The sequence below is a fragment of the Ricinus communis genome, chromosome 9, assembly GCF_019578655.1.
Source record: "Ricinus communis isolate WT05 ecotype wild-type chromosome 9, ASM1957865v1, whole genome shotgun sequence".
NCBI classification, from domain to species: Eukaryota; Viridiplantae; Streptophyta; class Magnoliopsida; order Malpighiales; family Euphorbiaceae; genus Ricinus; species Ricinus communis.
The window spans coordinates 9,726,072-9,746,090 of NC_063264.1; the positions used below are offsets into that span (position 1 = coordinate 9,726,072).

The 20,019-nt window shown below is 32.6% G+C and overlaps 2 protein-coding genes across 2 annotated transcripts; one reads left to right on the forward strand and one right to left on the reverse strand.

Moving 5' to 3' along the window:
- Positions 1-660: 660 nt before the first annotated feature.
- Positions 661-13,862, reverse strand: LOC8282931 (ubiquitin carboxyl-terminal hydrolase 14). The gene is made up of 20 exons (XM_015723367.3): positions 13,473-13,862; positions 12,620-12,791; positions 12,013-12,125; positions 11,566-11,902; positions 10,594-10,688; positions 8,801-8,934; positions 8,674-8,730; positions 7,707-7,784; positions 7,279-7,333; positions 7,158-7,196; positions 5,597-5,677; positions 3,951-4,149; positions 3,802-3,859; positions 3,609-3,731; positions 3,427-3,515; positions 3,226-3,315; positions 2,197-2,367; positions 1,939-2,054; positions 1,684-1,816; positions 661-1,059 (listed from the first exon to the last, which is right to left on the reverse strand). The coding sequence occupies exons 1-20, from the start codon at positions 13,566-13,568 to the stop codon at positions 881-883; spliced, it is 2,415 nt and encodes an 804-aa protein (XP_015578853.1). The 5' UTR covers positions 13,569-13,862; the 3' UTR covers positions 661-880.
- A 3,987-nt stretch (positions 13,863-17,849) lies between these two features.
- LOC107261771 lies at positions 17,850-19,763 on the forward strand. The gene is made up of 4 exons (XM_048379704.1): positions 17,850-17,993; positions 18,076-18,628; positions 18,736-19,175; positions 19,494-19,763. The coding sequence occupies exons 1-4, from the start codon at positions 17,850-17,852 to the stop codon at positions 19,761-19,763; spliced, it is 1,407 nt and encodes a 468-aa protein (XP_048235661.1).
- The last annotated feature ends 256 nt before the right edge of the window (positions 19,764-20,019 follow it).

The following is a 20,019-nucleotide window of genomic DNA, read 5'->3' on the forward strand; positions in this document are numbered from 1 at the left end:
TTTTTAATAAGAAATTATTTTTTTGCATTTCAAGTATTTTTACCATTATAAACATATAATTAAATTTTATAATATACAATAATTTATAAATAAAATAAAAACTGTAATAATAGCCATATTTTTATCTAATTTAAAAAATACTTATTTTATTAAATTATAATAAAAATTTATTTATTATTTTGTTGCAGTTCGTACTAATAGTGATAGCTATATTTAAATACTATAGTTATATTATTATTTTGAATTCGAACTCGAGCCTATAAACGAGCTTAGTCACAAATTTACTTATCGAATTTATCAGATTGCAAACCTGTTCACGAGCTTTATAAACAAATCGAGCTTGAGCTTAAGCTCACGAGCCTATTCACGAACCTGATCGCGAGTCGCTAAACAAGCAGACTCGCGAAGTAACAAACCAAACTCTGTTAAATTTGAACCCGGCTCGATAAAATTACCGAACTCGAAATTGAGCTCGAACTTCACTCATTTAAATTAACGAATGATCTCGAATGAATTTTTTTATCAATTCGAGCTTGCGAGACGGTTGGTTCATTTACAGCCCCACTCCGATATACCTTACTAAGGAAAAATGCTAAACATCCCACATAATCCAAGAGCAATCAGGCCATATTTAGAGGAAAAAAAAAGCCAAGACAATCATATAACAATTTATTTTCATTTTTTAATTAAACAAAATGAATATGGGAAAAGGAATTTAAATGACATTCAAAAGTTGCAAAATAGCAATCAGGCCGACAGATTAAGAATTGCCAACAGAGCCAAGGGCCAGAAAAACGCATCGCCATAAGATGCTTAAAATAATTCTGCTGCTGAATGTTATTTTTTCCTAACTAACAGTGAGATTTCTAAGTGTCTCTGTCTAGTCGTCAAGCCTCTCAAAAAAATACAAATATCCCATGTCCTTCGGCGGGTTTACAGAAACCCCAACCTTATCATCATTGAAAATTACCCATTTCCCACCTTTAAGGATATGAGCAACATAATGACCACACTGAGTAGAGGTTCCCATATGACTCACTATTCCGAAAAGCTTGTATCCTGCGTGTAAAGTACAAAAATCCACCATTTTAATTTGAGCACGTTTACAAGATTTAGAGAATCAACAGCAGTAGTAAATTGATAAGAACTAGCAAAGAGGAAATATGTATGTTCCAAGTTCAGCACTTGCTAGTGATTATCAGGCAGCCCGGGAGCAATCACAACTCGCAAAATAAGAAATAATTCCCAGAAACTATACCTAACAGATAACGAAGCAAAAAATAATAACTCAGAAAAGTTTAAACCTTAACTAGTCCTAATATTTTATAACCCACATATCTTAACATCACTGTTGTGAGGCAGCACATGGTAAGACTTCATATGCTGCAAAAATTATCATTGTAATCCTCACATTATCATGTGATAGCCAACCATATCCTTATGGACACTTTTAGCCTGCTTAAACTTTGGTTGGGGTCATAGAGAAACTTGTGAGACCAAACTACACTAGATACCAAATGGAAAATGATTCAAGCAAAGATAATCCAGTACATAATGTAGATTCATATTAGTTGAATAAAGGTAGAACGCAGCCACACAGCAAGAAAGAACGAGCAAGCAAGTTTACAAACAAGACAAGGATATAGATAAATCCAAAAAATATGCAAGGATCAAGAAACTAACTCCCTCCTCCATCAGGAAGTACGGTATCATCTGCGGTAGACGTGGTGCTTGGAGTAGTGGCATCCATATCAGATGAAGCAGAAGCATCAGGATTGTTGAATATCCAATCTGTTGCTTTCTCAATGTCACCATCCTGTGAAATTTAGGCATTAAAGGACAACGCAAAGATTACAGTGATCGTAGGACAACACAGTCAACTACGATACCTCTATGCTATATAGGTACTAACAAAATGATAAGCTAGAGAAATATTACCGACGCCTTGAGTGCTTTTCGAGCAATCTCCTCTTGAAATCCGAATGAGATCAAAGTATCAATTTTGGATTGATCAACGATCTCAGTCCCCTCTTGAGAAATAGGAGCATCTATGTCTGTAAGAAAACATGCTTTAATCATACAACATACTATCACCACACAACTTGCATCACTCTCAGGAAGATGACATGCCAATAGGATGTAAATGCTTTCTGCAGCCATGAAGCCACTTGTCCAAGTAATACTATAATTGAATACCTGGATCATCCATGTGAGAAAGTAACCAATTCATTGCCTCTTCTACTCCAGTGTTAAAGGTATTTATAGCAGCTTTCTGACAGTAAAGATGGTTGAACCCCATCGAGCGAAGCTGGAAGACAATATCCTCATTAGCCACAATCTTATTTGCTTCCACCTCACCCCCAGAAACTGTGCAATACAGATATAACATACAAGAAAAATGTCAATTAACGAGAGGAAGAAAAATACCATTTGAACAAAAAACAGAGTAACAAAGATGAAGAAATTAAAAAAAAGATATTAAGGGAAGGAGCCCATGATCATAAAACATAAACGTCATCTATAACTCTTTATCCGTGCAGTGGGCCGCAAGTAGGAGACTCAAATAACTATATGTTGTGAAAAAATAAAAAAATTCATAAGCAGATGTTGGAGACTAATAATGAGGATCTGCCTTAAGCTTTAAATACAATGTTTTGCCCCTCCAACGGTCCACCTTATTAATCCCACCAGCTCCAAAAGTGAGGCAAAGTTTGATTTTGGAAGAACCAATGCAACACATGGGAATCCAATCTCCTAAAGAACCCAAACATCACAAACAGCAACAAGACTGCAGTACCAGTGGACAACTCTCTGCAACTAATGTAAAAGGTCTCACATGGCAATAAACATAATCTACACAGGTGATACAATTTTCTCAACCCTCTAACAAGCTCAATAAAGGTCTCAAAAGCTAAAATGTTGACCTCAAGACTTACATCCTGCCAATTTCCCAAATTCATTATTCTTGTTATGACCTGCTAGTTGATTATCATTCCACATGTATAACACCATAGTGAGATGTACAACAGAAGAAATGCACTTAAACATTTACTAGAAGTTCCATTATACAACAGTTGCACTCTAATAAAGTACCCAAAAGAGAGCTCAAATACTACAAAAATTATTCTATAATTTAAGTAGATTGCCACACTTATCATTGTTATTTAACCATCATCTTTAGGCATAAAAACCAAGGAATTTGAGAATTCTAGAACAATAACATACCACCCTCTGGCAACAACTGCTCCCCTGGTTGAAGGCCCCTGCTTCGCATGTGACTGATATCTATGACATCAGGAACATCTATATAGACATCTAGAAGAAAACGAGACAACAAACAAGAGCAGTAAATCAATGTGCTATAATACACGTTTAGGACAACCAGCGTATTGCAAGAAAAGCAACGAAAAGAACTAAAAAATTTACCAAGCTTTTTAGGCACCCATCCTTCCTCCATAACAAATTTCCGCATGTGTAATACCAGATATTCAGGGAATGAAGTTAAACCAGCAGTCCTGTAGAGGGTTCAATTTTACTTAAATGACCTGAACTCTTGCAGCAAAATTTTTCTTCACCTTTTCAAACTTAAGACGCAAAATAAAGCTTACTTCTCAGCCGTTGTCTTAGCATTCAAAGCAGTGCTGTAAAAATCCTGTATCTCCTCCGGAGCTGAAAAGCTAGCTAGACATGCCTCTAGAGGTACTCGTGGGCGTACAATTTCTTCACTTGATCTGTTAGAAGTAAATATGCTAAGCAAAAGTCTGACAACTAAGATAGGAAAACAAAACCATTTGTACTTACACATCTTTCCCTTTTGAAACCCCTTCTGCTTTCAGTTTTTGGAAGGCTGCAAGTTCTTCTAAATTCCCAAAAACTTAAATTAGCAAAAAATACTCCAGAGATATGTTTCAGAGAAACTATAAAGAAAATTAATGAATGAAGAAACACACCTTTGTTAGTAGCTTCATGTAGTGGAATATTCAAAGAAAGAATATAGTCGAGCCTTTTATTATAAGCTACCATTCCAGATGAACACAAGATACGCTCCTCAATACCAAATTTGAAACTCCTTGAAGGATCCAATGTAGTCTTCCCACCATTAGCACGTTCAACTTGGTCAAGGAAATGTAGGAAGAATTCCAGTGCATCCTATACAAAGGTTTTTGTTAATACAGACCAAAGCAGTTCTTAAGCTAGCAATGATTGTAAGTTACTTTCCCCATCTAAACAATGCCTTCACTGTGCCAGAACCATGCTTATATATTGGAAATATGACAACCTCTACAGCAGCAGAGCCAAAAATTATACCCAGTCGGGTCAAAATCAATATGACCATTAATTATTTATATCATGAATAAAAAATATACTTTGCATAAAGAAAATGCCACTTAATATATAGAATAATTATGTAAATACTATAGGAATTTTCACTTCAAGATTGATTTACTACTGTAATTATAAACATTCTCAGTAAGATGTCATATTTTAGAAGCATAGTTGCCACTTGCCAACACTTTGAACTACTCAAGTTACAAAAAGTAGCAATTTTATAATTGATTTTTCATTCAATTCTATCGTCAATGCTTTTCGAAATTTCTTTAGTTTTCCAACATTTAGAGCTACAGATACAAAATTGTCATTATTTATTGGACATTAAGTTAAAGGCTTATGCATTTCAATTCAACAAATTTGATCATATGTTATAATTAAGTACTAAGGTGTGAAGTGATTTATCATCAAAATGCATATCAGTTGTACTAAAAACACAACGATTAATTAGAGTTAAAGTAATCATAAATAAATCCTATTTGTAAAAGCATTTGAGTTTTGGTTGTTGAGAGGGATCAAAACAATTTTCCTACCATTATCCCCTTAAAAATATTAATTTCAACAACTCAGTTAATACATCTTTCCTCCTTTTTAAAGGATATCTAATTAAAGAACCATAATACTAGCTATTTTCTTAATTATATTGGTAAGCATGGCCTTATTAATGAAGTTCTTTTTTTTTTCAGCTAGATAGTAGATTCCACATTTATCGTTATGTGGATGAATAACTAAGAATTCAATGGAATGCATATGCTTCACAAAGAATTTATAAATTTCTAAATCTCAGTGGGGTTTGTTTAATCACCTAACCTAAGTTTTACTGAAAAAAGATCGCTGTTGCTTTCCTAACTACCATAAGTACAGTCTTAAAGCCACAGTAAAAAATGGCATTGTTCCCCAGATTTACCATCTTTTTGTGGGAGACAAATAACAGAAAATTTAAGTGTCGAAGTTTTTCTTGACGGAAAACTGATCATAGAAGCAACAAATAAGTTAGACCATAAGTTGTCTATTCCTTTTTTCTTTTACCAAAAACAAAAAGGTAATATTCTGTCAACTTCATCCTCCAATAATAATAATAAGAAAACTAAGAATAAGAAGAACAAACAAATAAATAAATCAAGTTAAATTTTCCATATGGCTTAAAGGAATCCTTTTAGGCAGCTCTTTTCTTTTTTTTTAAATCCGACTTTTAAAAGGAATTCACATTTATAGTAAGCAACCAGAATATTAGTTTCTGAGGAGATAATAGTTATTGTGAATGTACCTGTTGCCTCATAGAAGAAAATTCAGGATGGCTGGCAGCAATTACTGCTTTGAACATCCGAGGGGGTATACCTTCCTGCTTCTAAAATTTGCAGAAAACACAAAGAAAAGGGAATAAAAATAGTGGTCAAATAAGAGAAGGAAAAACATGTCAAGAAAACCAAAGCATATAGATATATAATTACCAGATCCATCAAGTAGTGTATGAAGAAATATGAAAAAGCCACTTGCTTTTAAACCATAATTTGCAATGGTATGGAAAAACGTGAAATTCTTGCTAAATCCCAGCCAATTAGAGCAAAAGAGGGGGAAGGTTCTAAAAAAAATTGTTCTAGAAGGAGGCATTGGAAATCAATAGTAACAGTACAAAATGCTGGAATTTAGCTGTTATTGCCAAACATAAGTGGTATCTGGTAATTGATAAAGTCACTCTTTGTCTTAGGGCCTCTTGAATTATAGCTAGTATGCTTTAATTAAGCTTCTGGTAATTACAAAACCTTTGGGTTTGGAGTCGTCTTCTGCAACAAAGGCCAGAGATGAGGTAACTGTTTTGAGTACATATTAGAAGATGGCAAAGACACTTTTTTTTGTTTAATCTGTGGATTCATAACTTTTCTTACTCAAGTTTACAGGTATTACAGGTATTAAGATCACATCCACAAAGCCACTAAAGTTGGTGATTTATGAAGGAATAATAACTGAGATTTACCTGCTCATAAAGATGATAGGACTCTTCAAGCATGGAAGTTCATTAGAATGTTAAAGTTTCTGAGGATGTATCTGTTTGCATCAGGCAGAAGTTAGAGGAAAAGGAATTGTTTACTGTTTCAAGTGCCTGAAGAGCACTTGGAGGTTCTCAGGAACAAGTGTCTTTGCCAAAGCTAGCATGGGGTCTAACGGATTCCAAGGCACAGCTTCATAGATTGAGTTGCTATGAAGCAAAATTATTTACAAGGGAAAAATTATGCAAATGCAGAGCTATTTCTATTTCTATTTCCCAATGTGGACTCTGTGGATATGGAACTGAAACTATTTCCGAGCTATTCTTTGTTGCACATTCTTTATTCTTGTGTGGCCGAGTGCTTAAAGCTAAGACATTATTCATGGAGTTTTAAAATGGAACAAAGAGGCCAGTTAATTTTGCAGAAAAGCTAAGGAGAAGAATTTGAAGAGCAGAATGAGAAGACTAGCTTCTATTGCAACCATTTATTCATATTTGAAAGATAACGAATCTAATTGTTTTCCAGCCAGGAAGTCCAAATCCAGATAAAGTCGATAAGTGGATTAAATGTTCCATTATGCTCGGAATTATTAACAGTAATGAATTAAGAGTGCTAGGTTCCTGAAATTAGTCTCATAGTTACCTTTTGCAGATTTGCTTTTCAGTTGTTTGATGTATTGGCAGTTTTTAGCATTAATATTACTATAATTCACTTTGTTGTACTGACCAAAAAAGATATTGTTCTAAAAGAAAATTCAAATTGGATCATTCATCAGCAATCCAATTATGTTATTCATATTACACCAAACAAGTTCACAAAAAGTAAAGACAGAAAGCTTACAGAGCTTGTTGAGGTTACAGCATTTGCATTATCATCTTTCTGGACAGAAAGGGAAAAACATAAGGTACCAGAAAAAGAAAGCCATGTAATGAAGGAGATGAAATTGCTCCGTTTTCCATACCTCCAATGCTGGAATTGAATATCTACCAGATAGCAAACCATGTCCCAGTTTTGCTCTTCCATTTAGAAAACAAGGCATAAGGATTTATATTAATATATATCATCAACACAGTTACTTAGGAAATTGACAAAGTTTGTTCATAATGATAATAATATAAGTTGATAATTTGAAGAAATTAAAAGGAAATAACACGAAAGACAAAAGAAAAATGGGAAAGCTACCAACATGAAATATGTATAAACTATAAAAGTTGGGAAGAATAAGGTCAAGCAAATTTATACAAGTATAAACTTTTTGTACATATATTATAAATTTAATCTTAGTTGCAGAATTATAGATTTACTGTGCTCAGTTCACTTTATAATTAGCAACAATAACAAAATTCATCATCACTAGAAACAATAGCATTAGAAATGCACATTACTTACAACTGCATATTCAAGTCTAAAGTTGGATCAGCAGGAGCCATCTGAAATGCTGTTTTTAAGCTCTGATTGGCATAGTATCTAGTAACATAATCGAAACAAGGAGCAGATACAAATAAGTATAGATGTTAAACCAAGAATCAAAATCTTTATCTTGTGAATCGAAAATTGTATCAAATCATTGGATTCAATACAAATTCTCAAAATCAATTAAAAACATATTATATAAATTCATCTAAAACAAACAAAATACATCAAATATATAGTAATTAGATGGCCAATCAGAAACATGCTAACTTTAAAGTAAGAAAAGTAGGTTCAAGTCCTCACCGTGTTCAATCTTTTAAAATATATACGCTTACATAAATCAAATGGACATTGAAACATACATCTCGTATCATTTTAATAAATGTATTATAAGGCTGTATACTCTTGGGGGAATGTCAGGATACAAGTAGAAGATGCAAATGCATGCAACAGAAAGAGTTTGTTTGGTTCTGTTACTATTCAAGTATGTGAAATTTTGTTTTCTTTTTCTATCAATAATCCCATTTCAAATTACTTTGGAAATGGTTTAGCTGCTATTATCATAATGAAATTGAAGTTAATTTTGAACGCTAGATATATAGGCTCCTATAGGCTTGATAAATAAAGAATCAACCAGTTCACATTGATTTGCCCGATTCATTAGCAATTCGCTTGATTTGGCCATGGCCCATGTACATTGTGATTCAGTCTAACGATTTAACTCACAAAGGTAGGAAATCAAATCAAATTGTAAGAATCAAATTGAGAATAGTAATTTCTGATAACTAAGTAAATAAGATGCATGAATTCCAAATGAATTATTAATATCTAATCCACACATGCAGAAAACTGCAAATACAAACAAATACATATGCATGTCTACCTGCATGTGTATACATTTACATACATGTTTGTGAAACCAATGCAACTAAAGTAAACTAACCGTGAAGAAAAGGATCTTGTTGAGAATACAACTTGCATTGTTGCTGCCATGTAGCAACTGCAAGAAAAAAAAGTTAGGAACAACATCAAATTAATTCATTATTCACACTCTGTAAGACCAACATCACCTGTTGCCAAGATTCCGAAGTCCTGTGTAACCTGGTCCAAAAATTGGTTCCAATTCCTGTCCACTTTCTTGAATTCGGTTCCAATCAAAGTTGAAATTCTGGTCAAGTTCTCTTTCAGCAGTTGTCATTTCAGTCTGAAAACAAGAAAGACATACCAATTTTCAGTCAAACCTGAATCTTTAAGCGATGGATCAGTGTAGAAGTATATGATACTGAAGGACCACCCCTAGGAAGTGCAAAATTTCTAGAAATTCCAAAAAAGTTATACTTTAAAATTTCAAGATCATTTTGTCTCCTAAATCAAATACAACCCCATGAAATTCTTTGTATTACAACTAAAGTCCCAACATCATTTTTGACTTTCATTAGTGATAAATGGGCTTGGGTAGAACTCATTTTCAAAAGCTAGCTCAAAGAAAGAGGGTGCCCAATCCACATATATACACCATAACAGAACAGTAACTAGGTGATGTAGATAAATACAACTTCTAACACCCTCTCTCACGCTTAATGTGACATACAAACAGGCCGGGTCCAAACCCATCATCACAAACAAAAGGCAGCTTTGATACCATGACAAATGAGCTTGGATAGAATTCATTCCCAAAAGCTAGCTCGAAGGAAGAGGGTGCCTAATCCACATATATACATCATAACAACCAGTAACTAGGCGATGTGGGATAAATACAACTTCTAATAATTAGTATACTTCATACAAAACATTGGCTTTTCCAAGTGCAAAACCTAAGAGCATATTCAATAGTAAAATTCCAAAATGACATCAAAATGAAATTGATGACTATTCCAATTCCAAGGTTTTCAGTTTAAAGAGTTTGTTGGTAATGAAACATATCTACATACATGAAAGAAAAATCTAACAACAATTTGTACAACTGACATTATAAATACTATAGTAAGATAATTTGTCAAGTTACAACTTAAAAGAGAAGTTCTGAATTACTCAAGTACAAGCATAATTGGTAATCACCAATTGGCCTGATAAATCTTAAGAACATGCGTACATCCAGGCCAGCTATGCTATGCAAACCAGTGTCCATTAGGTATTTTTTCTTCTTCTCCTAGCAAGCCCATATATTGCATAATGGTATAGCTCTTCCTGGTCTGAAATCATATGTCATGCTCCTATATCAACAGACTTCTTTCAAATAGACATTAAACAATTTTGTTATCAAAGAATTGTTCAGCTGGCCAAAAATCAAACCAATAAAATATTGGAGAACTAAAAAATAGTAAGAGTAGCCTATTTCTTTCTCATTTCTTTTGGTAAATGCTCAAACCCACTTCTTTAAAATTGTGTAAAAGCACAAGTAGAAGCAAGAAAAAAATTTAGTCAACAAATTAAAAAATGTGCCAATAACTCTTCTTCTCAATGAAAGAATTGAAAATGCGAGCTTAGATTTAGACTCTGGAGAATTATACGAGTCTTCTCTAATTTTAAATCATTAATTTGGCCATGAGAAAATAAGGATAGCAATTACAAATGAAAAGAAAAATATTCAATTCTCAAAACTTCTACCAAATTTTAAGGTCAATCATCAATGTAATTTCCCATCTTATCATGAAGAGGGAAAAAGATGGTCATGACATAAGTGTTTACAATCTCATTGCTTTTGCAAACACACTAAAAATGCATAAAATTATTTATGAAACATGAAATCACATATGAAGAAGGAAAAATGATAGAACGCACAATAATGGAAGGGATAACAGTTGACATAGCTACTGCTACATTAGGAAATGTGCTAAAATATATTCCCACAGAAAACACTGACCTTCTGTAACGATGAAAAATCAATACCAAAAAATGCCAGATGTTGTGCTAAAAGTGGGTCCAAAACACTATCATCCTCTGGATAAGAAAATACATCTGAGCTGCCACAACACGTTACTCATGGTTAGTTCAAAGAAAATGCAACAACAGTTCATCAAAAGAAAGTTAAAAGGAAACTACTAGGAAATTGAATATTTAATTACTAAAGACTAGTCAAATTTCTCTCTTCAAATTACAAAGGCCATACATCATTAGTTTCTAAGAATCATGTGTTGTACTCTATGTTAGAGAGGATTATTCAATTATAAGCTATAACACCATTAAATGGTTATGCAAGACTCCACAATATAACTTATAATAATCTTGAACTATTTATCTCAAGTGTTCATTGCCTAGTGTACATAAATACAACCAATCATCCATATTTAATGGCTTAGACATTGTACTCAATAAAATTAAAATATCTATCGCCTCCTATCCAAGTAACTCTTTATACCCTCCAAACTCCACTACCTGCATTTACTGCCGTTCCTTCTTTCAAATTATAAAGGGCGACATAACTAGTTAACAACAAAGCAAGTTCAAGCCCTTGGAAAAGCATTATTATTTGTGTCTAGATTTTTACTTAATAAAGAACTTATTTCAACTTTAGCCATATTATGACAAACTGCATAGCTATTTTAACAACCTAAAACTTACCCTTGACATTTCTTCTACCTTTGACATTTCTTCATGGCATATATTAAAATCATTTCACTTAAATGGTCAAATACAAGCATAAGCAGCTATATACGATCTTAATATTATGCTCAGTAAAATAACTGTTGACTCAAAAAAACTGGTTGATAATTGCAGTTAGGAGTTTATAATCCTTAATAAGTACATGCTAACATAAAAATAAATAAATAATAAAATAAAAGAATTTGGAAAAAGATCAGGAAATTTCCCTTCTTTTAATGCGAAATGGCATTACCTGCTGCTTCCAGATCAGCAGTAATTGTCCCAAGCTTTATAGCAAGAGGGTAACCTGTCTCCTTATAGTGTTCAATAGCATGGTTGTTGCCGCCACTTCCATCCCAATTTTTCCGTCCACAAAGGATCATTCCATCAGTAAGATTCAACCACAGATTCTCTTTTTTATCGCACTTCGAACATTTCCACCCAGATGGAGGAACAATAACACCATTGTCAATCTGTTGTAAATTCATTGCATATGAACTAATTTGCTTCTTATCAGCTGTCCAAGCAGCAAGCTGTTCCTTCCGTTCTGCACCTTCAGCCATTAAGATGGCATCAGCTGCCAATCTTACCTGTATTCAAAAGAAATAACAATCACATTAAGGTCTTTCTTTGGCTAGTGAATTTTCACATTAGTAATTAAATAAATAAAACAAGTAAATAAAGCATAAGCAACGCTAACCTTCTCTGGCAACTCAACAGAAGGAAATTCAAAAGTAACATAATCAGGCAATATTACTATACTGTGAGTTTCTTCATAGTCAGGTTCATTGTTGTCAAATCCCCCTTCAATACCTACAAGCAAAAGCATATTAAAATATTTTTCTCTAATAGCCAATGATTCCTGAAATTATTAATACCGATAAAATGGCTGACAGAAAACATTTCTGTCATTACAGCAATATTTTCCTTCAATGGGCAGTGGTAAAAGATGATTTGCAATTAATGAGGTCATATACTCAACACAAATACACATAAAGGTACCACAGTTAATCCCAAGTCATTGGGCTACGAGCCTTCCTTTATAAACACCAGAAATTTAATCATTTTCTAACAAATGTGGAACATTATACTTCATCAAGCCAATCTCAGAAAGCATTTTTGAAATTGGGTATTGATCAAACTACAAGAACAATTCAACTTATACTTAAAATTCATGTAATTTCTCATTATAGTACTCCAATCCAACAACTAAAGAGTAAAGTATAAGAAAACTAACACTTACAAAATATAAGAGAATTCCATTATAAATAGGAAAAGCAGCCAAATACTAGTTAACACCTATTTACCTATAGCCAATAAAGTCGGCTTTTTTGAAGGTCTATCTTCAGGAATCAGCTTTGCCGTTTGTTTTATGTGCAAATAAACAGGGTTTCCAGTCTTCTCATAGTTCCAGCCAACGCAGTCCTTCCCAAATGCAAGAAATGTGTTCATGTCAATAAACAGCCCACCTTCAGATCTCTGCAATTATAATAAAAAGACACCATCAAAACACCAAAAAGTCGAGCTACCAATCACATGAAAAATGAGATTGACATTACACTGAAAGTATACCAACAAATTGCCAAGGAAAAAAATAGTTTTTACTGTAATTATTTTTCTTTTAGATAATATTCTAAAGCTAGCTATAAAATTCAAATTCAACCAATTACTTTTCTGCTACATGTATCAAAAAATAGCATAGGAATTGTTTGAAACCAATTGAAATTCTCACAAAATCACGTCAATTTAGTCACAATTTAATTCCTTTCAGAAAAGCTTTGTTATTTTTCCTAAGTTGAAAGAATTGAATTTCTAATAACAACTATAAGCTTTCTTGACTAAATAAGAACTGGATTAAATTAATCCAACTCTCGCTTTTTGGACTTTATCTAATGCATCACAGGAATCTATAAACAGGAACCATAAAAAATCAATCAAACACACACAAAAATAATAACTTTAAAGTTTCACTGTGCTTTCCCCTGGCGCTACACAATCAATATAAAAAGGAAAAACTTAATAGTTCATTTCCACATTAAACAAATAGAAATCTTTAAAAAAAAAAAAAGTGAAGCCAAGCATCAAAGTAAAACACTCAAAGAACAATAAGCTAACGATTTTTTTAAATATTTAAATAAAAAAAAAAAAGGAGAAGATTACAGGAGTGTCGAAAGAGATGCAGCATTCATGTTTAAAGATGCGATTGGTGGGTTCTGGAATCCGAACACGAGATAAATTGGATCGGAGCAGCTCCATTGATTATAATAAGATTTATCTCAAACTATCTCCGATACGATTAAAGAGAAACGCTTTGAACAAATAAGAAGAGAAAATTATTATGCTTTGCCAAGAACACAAGCAAAGGGAATATTAGAATTTCAAAAGAGGCAGAAAGAAAGAGAGAGGGTTTTCTTCTGAGAGAGGAAGTGTTTGTGTTTCTGCTTTTCCTTTGGGTGCCTGACAAGGGTCTAACGTCTAAGGTCTAAGGAGGGTTTTCAATTTCAATACCACAGCGACTCTTCTCTCTGTGTATTATGTATGATTTATGCAGCTACTACTGGTTTTAGATTTTAGATTTTCTTTTTCTTATTTCTTTCCTTTTATTATGCAAACTTTATCTATAGTTATGAATATTAACGAATAAAAAAGGGATAATCCTAATAGTAATTAACTTAATATAATATATTTTTAGTTTTAAAATACTTATTTTAGGTTTATAAGTAATTGACTTGTGTTTTTTTAGGAAATAATGTGACGCATTCTCAATTTCGGAGGCTCTATTTAATTAAAATTTAAAAAAAAATTATAAATTTTTTTAAGTAAATGACTTTTATTCAAAAATAGTTTTATAGAAATTGATAGAGTTTTATAAATTTTTATATTATATTATATTATTTATTTATTATTTAGTTATTTAAAAAATTTAATTATTTCTTTTCATATTCTTTTCTCTTAATTTATTTTAAATAGTATTTCATAAATGTTATTCGCAATTCCATAAGCAAATTACGGATTTTATTTTATTATTATGTCAAATTCATATCATTTTTAAATTTTTTACCTCACAACATTAATACTATTTTTTCTTTCAAGACAATAATTCTTGAAGAAAAATAATTTGTTTCCAATTAACCATCAAATTCATGTCATACTCGCTATATTTTATTTATTATCTATTTGATAAATACTTAAACCAATAACAATCACATTTATCAATTATTTGATAAACACCTAAATCGATAATAATTATGTTTACCAGCAGAAACAATTATCCAAATATCTTTCTAATAAAACCTAAAAGTCTATATATGATTGAGTTGTTTGCTCAAAATAATTTGTTAAATATTTCATTTAAATTCACATTTTTTATGAAGGCCTCTTTTAAAATTAAATTAAATTTTTTAATTAATCTTTTTTGTGTTCTTTGGTACAAGAAAATATTATTATTAATAATCTATAGCTTCTACGTTTCATCCAATTTTTTATATTTTAAAATGAAGAATATAGTGAAGAGAATGAAAACGATATTGTGAAAAGAAAGACGAGCTTTTAAAAAATATAGTTTTTAAAAAAAAATAGTATATTGAAATCTTAAAGAAAAGTAAAATAGAGTTCTTAAGACTTTTTACTCATAACAATGTAAAAAAATTATTAAAGTATATTAAAGTGTGTGTCTATAAAAGTTAGTGATTTTTTCAATACTTGCTTACTTTTAGAAACTTTATAAAAACTGTAATTGAATATCTATAATTTCTATAAAAAAATTTTATAATCTTTAAAACTCAATATTGAATACCTCATGACTTATACAAAATGTTTTAAAGTTATTATTGAATACACCATGACTTTTAAAATCCATCAAAATCTTTAAAAAGTTTAATTGAATACATTCTCCTTTATAATATATCTATATACAATATATGTGAGGGAATGTAAATATTTTAATATAAATTTTTATTAAAATTGAAAATAAAAAATTACTTAGTATTTTAAGGTTGAAATGATAAATAAATTTTATTTTATTACACTATACTATCCATTGACGGATAAATATAATATCTTTAAAAAGTTTAACTATACTAAATTAAAAATTTGATAAAATTTTACCATAAAGTAAGATTTTTTTTCAAAAACCCTAAAATAAGAAAAAGTCATGTAACTATACTCGTTAAGATTGTAAACGAGTCAAATGTCTTATTGATACGAACTGAATCATTTATTGATAATCATAAAGCTTTTAAATAGGCAATACAACAAAGAATAGTTTAATAACTAATCCTATAAAATAGCAAAATATCTTATACGTACTAAACAACTAAACAAATATCAAGATTCCTAAAGAATAGGTCTAAATAACTGAATGCATAAGAACAGGTCTTCAATAACAGAAAATATTCTGTAACATCCTCCCTTAATCTGATATCTGCAAAAATCAGTTTAATGAGAATCTGAAATTACATCTTGCAAAGAACAAATTCCCAACATGCTTCTAAGCTTCACAAACACTGCTTCCTTAAGTGGTTTAGTCATAATATCATCTGCTTGCTCTTCACTTTTGCAAAACACCAAATTTATCATACCATCATTACAAAGATCACGTAGAAAATGGTATCTGACATCAATATGTTTGCTCCTTCCATATAGAACCAGATTTTTCGAAATTTTAATTGCTGAAACATTATCACAGTAGATAATTGTTGGATCCTTTTACTGGTTTTGAAGTGTTTCAAGGAACCTTCTCAACCATATAGCTTGACAAGAGCATGAGGCTGCTGCAACAAATTCAGCCTCTGTACTTGATAAGGTCACAATTTGTTGCTTTCGCAATGACCATGACACAGCTCCACAACTTATCATAAAAACAGAACCAGATGTACTTTTCCTATCATCAATGTCTCCAGCGTAGTCACTATTTGAAAAACTAAACAAATTTTCTTTTGCTCCTGACTTGTATAAAATTCCATGATTAGTTGTACCTTTCAAATAGCGAAAAATCCTTTTGGCAGCTAAGAGATGATTCTTTGTTGGATTCTCCATATATCGACTGATTAAACTAACACCGCGCATGATGTCAGGCCTTGTAGAAGTTAGATACATCAAGCTTCCGACGATTTGCTTGTACAAAGTAGCATTTATCTTCCTCCCTCCATCATTTTTCATTAACTTTATCCCAAATTCAGTTGGAGTGCTAACTGGATTGCAATCCTTCATTTTGAATCTGTCAAGTATCTCAAGAGCATATCTTTTTTGTGAAATAAATATACCAACAGGTGACTACATAACTTTAATACCAAGGAAAAAACGCATTAATCCCAAATCTGACATATAAGATTCATTCAACATATTTTTCTTAAAATCAGCAATCATAGCACTATCATTGCCATTGTATATGAGATCATCAACATATAGGCACACAACAAGAATTTTTCCATTATCCCCTAGCTTTGTAAAAAGCATATGCTCATGGGGAAGAAAGCCATTTTTAGAGAAATAAGCATCTATAATACCTCTTTCAGTTTGTATACCTGACTTTTGCTGCCTTGTTTCACATAGCCAAGGGGTTGATCAATGTACACCTCTTCTTGTAGCTCATCATGTAAAAATGTCGACTTCACATCTAATTGATATATCTGCCATGAATTAAGAGCAGCTAGAGACAATACCAAACGGATAGTGTCAAGTCTTGCAACTGGAGTAAACACCTCTTTCTAATCCACACCATATTCTTGCTTGTACCCTTTTACAATAAGCCTGGCTTTGTACTTGTCAACTTCTCCATCTTTGTTAAGCTTTGTTTTATAAATCCATATAACACCAATGGATTTCTGCTCTACCAATTCTCAAGTGTTGTTTTTCTCTATAGACTTGATTTCCTCATTCATTTCTTTTTGTCATTTTGTATCTTTGACAGCTTCCTGAAATACAATAGGGTCACAATAAGCAAAAAAAGCAAAATGGGTGACTGGATCTTCAGTTTGGTCAATTCCAGATACTTCATAATCAGTCATCCATAAAGGTCTTTTCTGAACACGTCGAGGATTGGTTTCAGCTGCAGTAGGAGATTCTACTGCTATTTTTGGAATTTCAGCAGCATTTGGAGCAATATTTGTTGAATATTCAGGTATTGAAACTGCTGAACTTTGTTGTTGTAGGCATTCCTCCAATTCTTCATCATTTTCTTCATTAGAAATAAATGGAGAAAGCTGTTGTCCGCTCCAATCCCAAGTTCTTTCTTCATAAAAAATGACATCTCTAGCGGTAATAATCTTCTTTGTGAGTGGGTTGAGCAACATCATTCTAAATTTCCTCAAGGAAAGTCGTGGAGAGCAAAGCTACATTGGAGCTGGTTCACTCCGACATTTGTGGGCCAATAAACCCTGCTTCAAATGGTTCAGTTTGTATCAGTGGTATCAGAGCCAAAAGAAAAAAAAAAGGGCAAGTGAGATTGTGAGAGTTCAAACACACACCTAAAAAAAACAAGAGCACCCTTATTTTTCTTATCTTTTCTGACAAGTGAGACTGAACGACATTGTTCAAATGGCTTCAGAAAATTTTGTACAGCCAGCCATTCCACATTTTGATGGTCATTATGACCATTGGAGCATGCTCATGGAGAACTTCTTAAGATCTAAGGAGTATTGGCATGTTGTTGAATCAAGTACAACAACACTTGATAATGGAGTGGCACTCACATAAACTCAAAAAGCAGAGCTGGAGGGGCTAAAGTTGAAAGATTTGAAGGCAAAAAAATTATTTATTCCAGGCTATTGATCGATCTATCCTTGAAACTATTCTTGGCAAAGAAACCTCTAAGGATATTTGGGATTCAATGAAGAAAAAATATCAAGGCTCTTCCATAATGAAGTGTGCACAGCTTCAAGCCTTGAGAAGGGATTTTGAGACTTTGCAAATGAAGGATGGAGAATCTATTACTAGTTATTTTGCAAAGACCATGGAGATAGCCAACAAAATGCGTTTTCATGGTCACAAGATGGAGGATGTTGCTGTTGTTGAGAAAATATTGCGTTCATTAGCACCCAAATTTGATTATGTTGTATGTGCTATTGAGGAGTCCAAAGACATTGATGCATTCTCCCTTGATGAACTCCAGAGTTCCTTATTGGTGCATGAGCAAAAGATGAACAGAAATTCGTCTACGGAGGAGCAAGTTTTGAGGGCTTTTACTTTTACTCATTCCTCAAATTTTAAAGGAAGGGATAGAGGTAGAGGTAGAGAAAGAGGGAATCCAGCCAATATAAGCCAAAGTAATGGAGATGGCAGTAAACATTTTAAAGTAGATGATCAACAATTTCAAGGTAGAGGATGATTCGACAAATCTAAGGTGAGATCTTTTAGATGTAATAAATATTTTATACAAAGCTGCCTAACGATAAAGAAAAATGAGAGAAATCACACTTTGCAGAACATAATGAAGCAGAAACCTTGTTGATGGTTGTTCAAGTCAATGAGGAGCATAACTCAGATAAGTGGTATATGGATACAGGGTGCACCAACCACATGTGTGGAAGTAAATCTTTCTTTTCTTATTTAAATGAAGGATTTCATTCTACTGTGAGTTTTGGTGATTGCTCTACTGTTAATGTAATGGGAAAGGGTGATATTAAAATCAGAACTAAAAATGGTTTTATTGAGACAATTTCCAATGTTTTTTATGTTCCTGACTTGAAAAGTAATTTGTTAAGTGCTGGTCAATTGCAAGAAAAATGTTATGTAATAACTATTCAACATGGTGTTTGTGAGATATATGATCCCTGTAGAGGAGTTATTGATGTTATTCAAATGAGTTCTAACAGATTGTTTCCTTTGAAAATTGAAAGTATTGAATGTTGTTTAATAGCTGAAGTAAGAGATCCCTCATGGCTTTAGCATTTTCGATATGGCCACTTGAATTTTGGTGGATTAAGGACTTTTCAATAGAAAAATATGGTGACTGGTCTTCCTCTTATTATTGTTCCTTCTCAAATTTGTGATGAATGTGTTGTTGGCAAGCAACATCGTTCTAAATTTCCTCAAGAAAAGTTGTAGAGAGCACAAACTACGTTGGAGCTAGTTCATTATGACATTTGTGGGCCAATAAACCCTGTTTCAAATGGTGGTAAAAGATATTTCATTACTTTCATTTATGGTTATTCTTGAAAGGCATGGGTCTATTTTTTGTAGGAGAAATCAAAAGCTTTTGGTGCATTTAAAAGCTTTAAGGCTCGTATGGAGAAGGAAACGGAGAAAACCATTAAAACTCTCCGCACTGATCGTGGTGGAGAATATTGCTCAAAAGAATTTGATATCTTTTGTGATGCACTAGGTATTCGAAGGGAACTTACAATTGCCTACACACCACAACAAAATGGTGTGTCGGAGAGGAAAAATAAAACCATCCTCAACATGGTGACAAGCTTGCTGACAAGAGGAAAAATTCCTAAGAGTTTCTAGCCTGAAGCAGTAAACTGGAGCATTCATGTGTCGAACAAAAGTCCTATTTTTTTTGTTCAAAACATGACACCTAAGGAGGCCTGGAGTGGACACAAACTAGCAGTAGATCACTTCAAAGTTTTCGGTTGCATAGCATTTGCACATGTACCAGATCAGAGAAGGAAGAAACTTGATGATAAGGGTGAAAAGTGTGTCTTTCTAGGTGTAAGTGAAGCATCCAAAGCATACAAGCTGCTCTGATACCACAGATACGAAC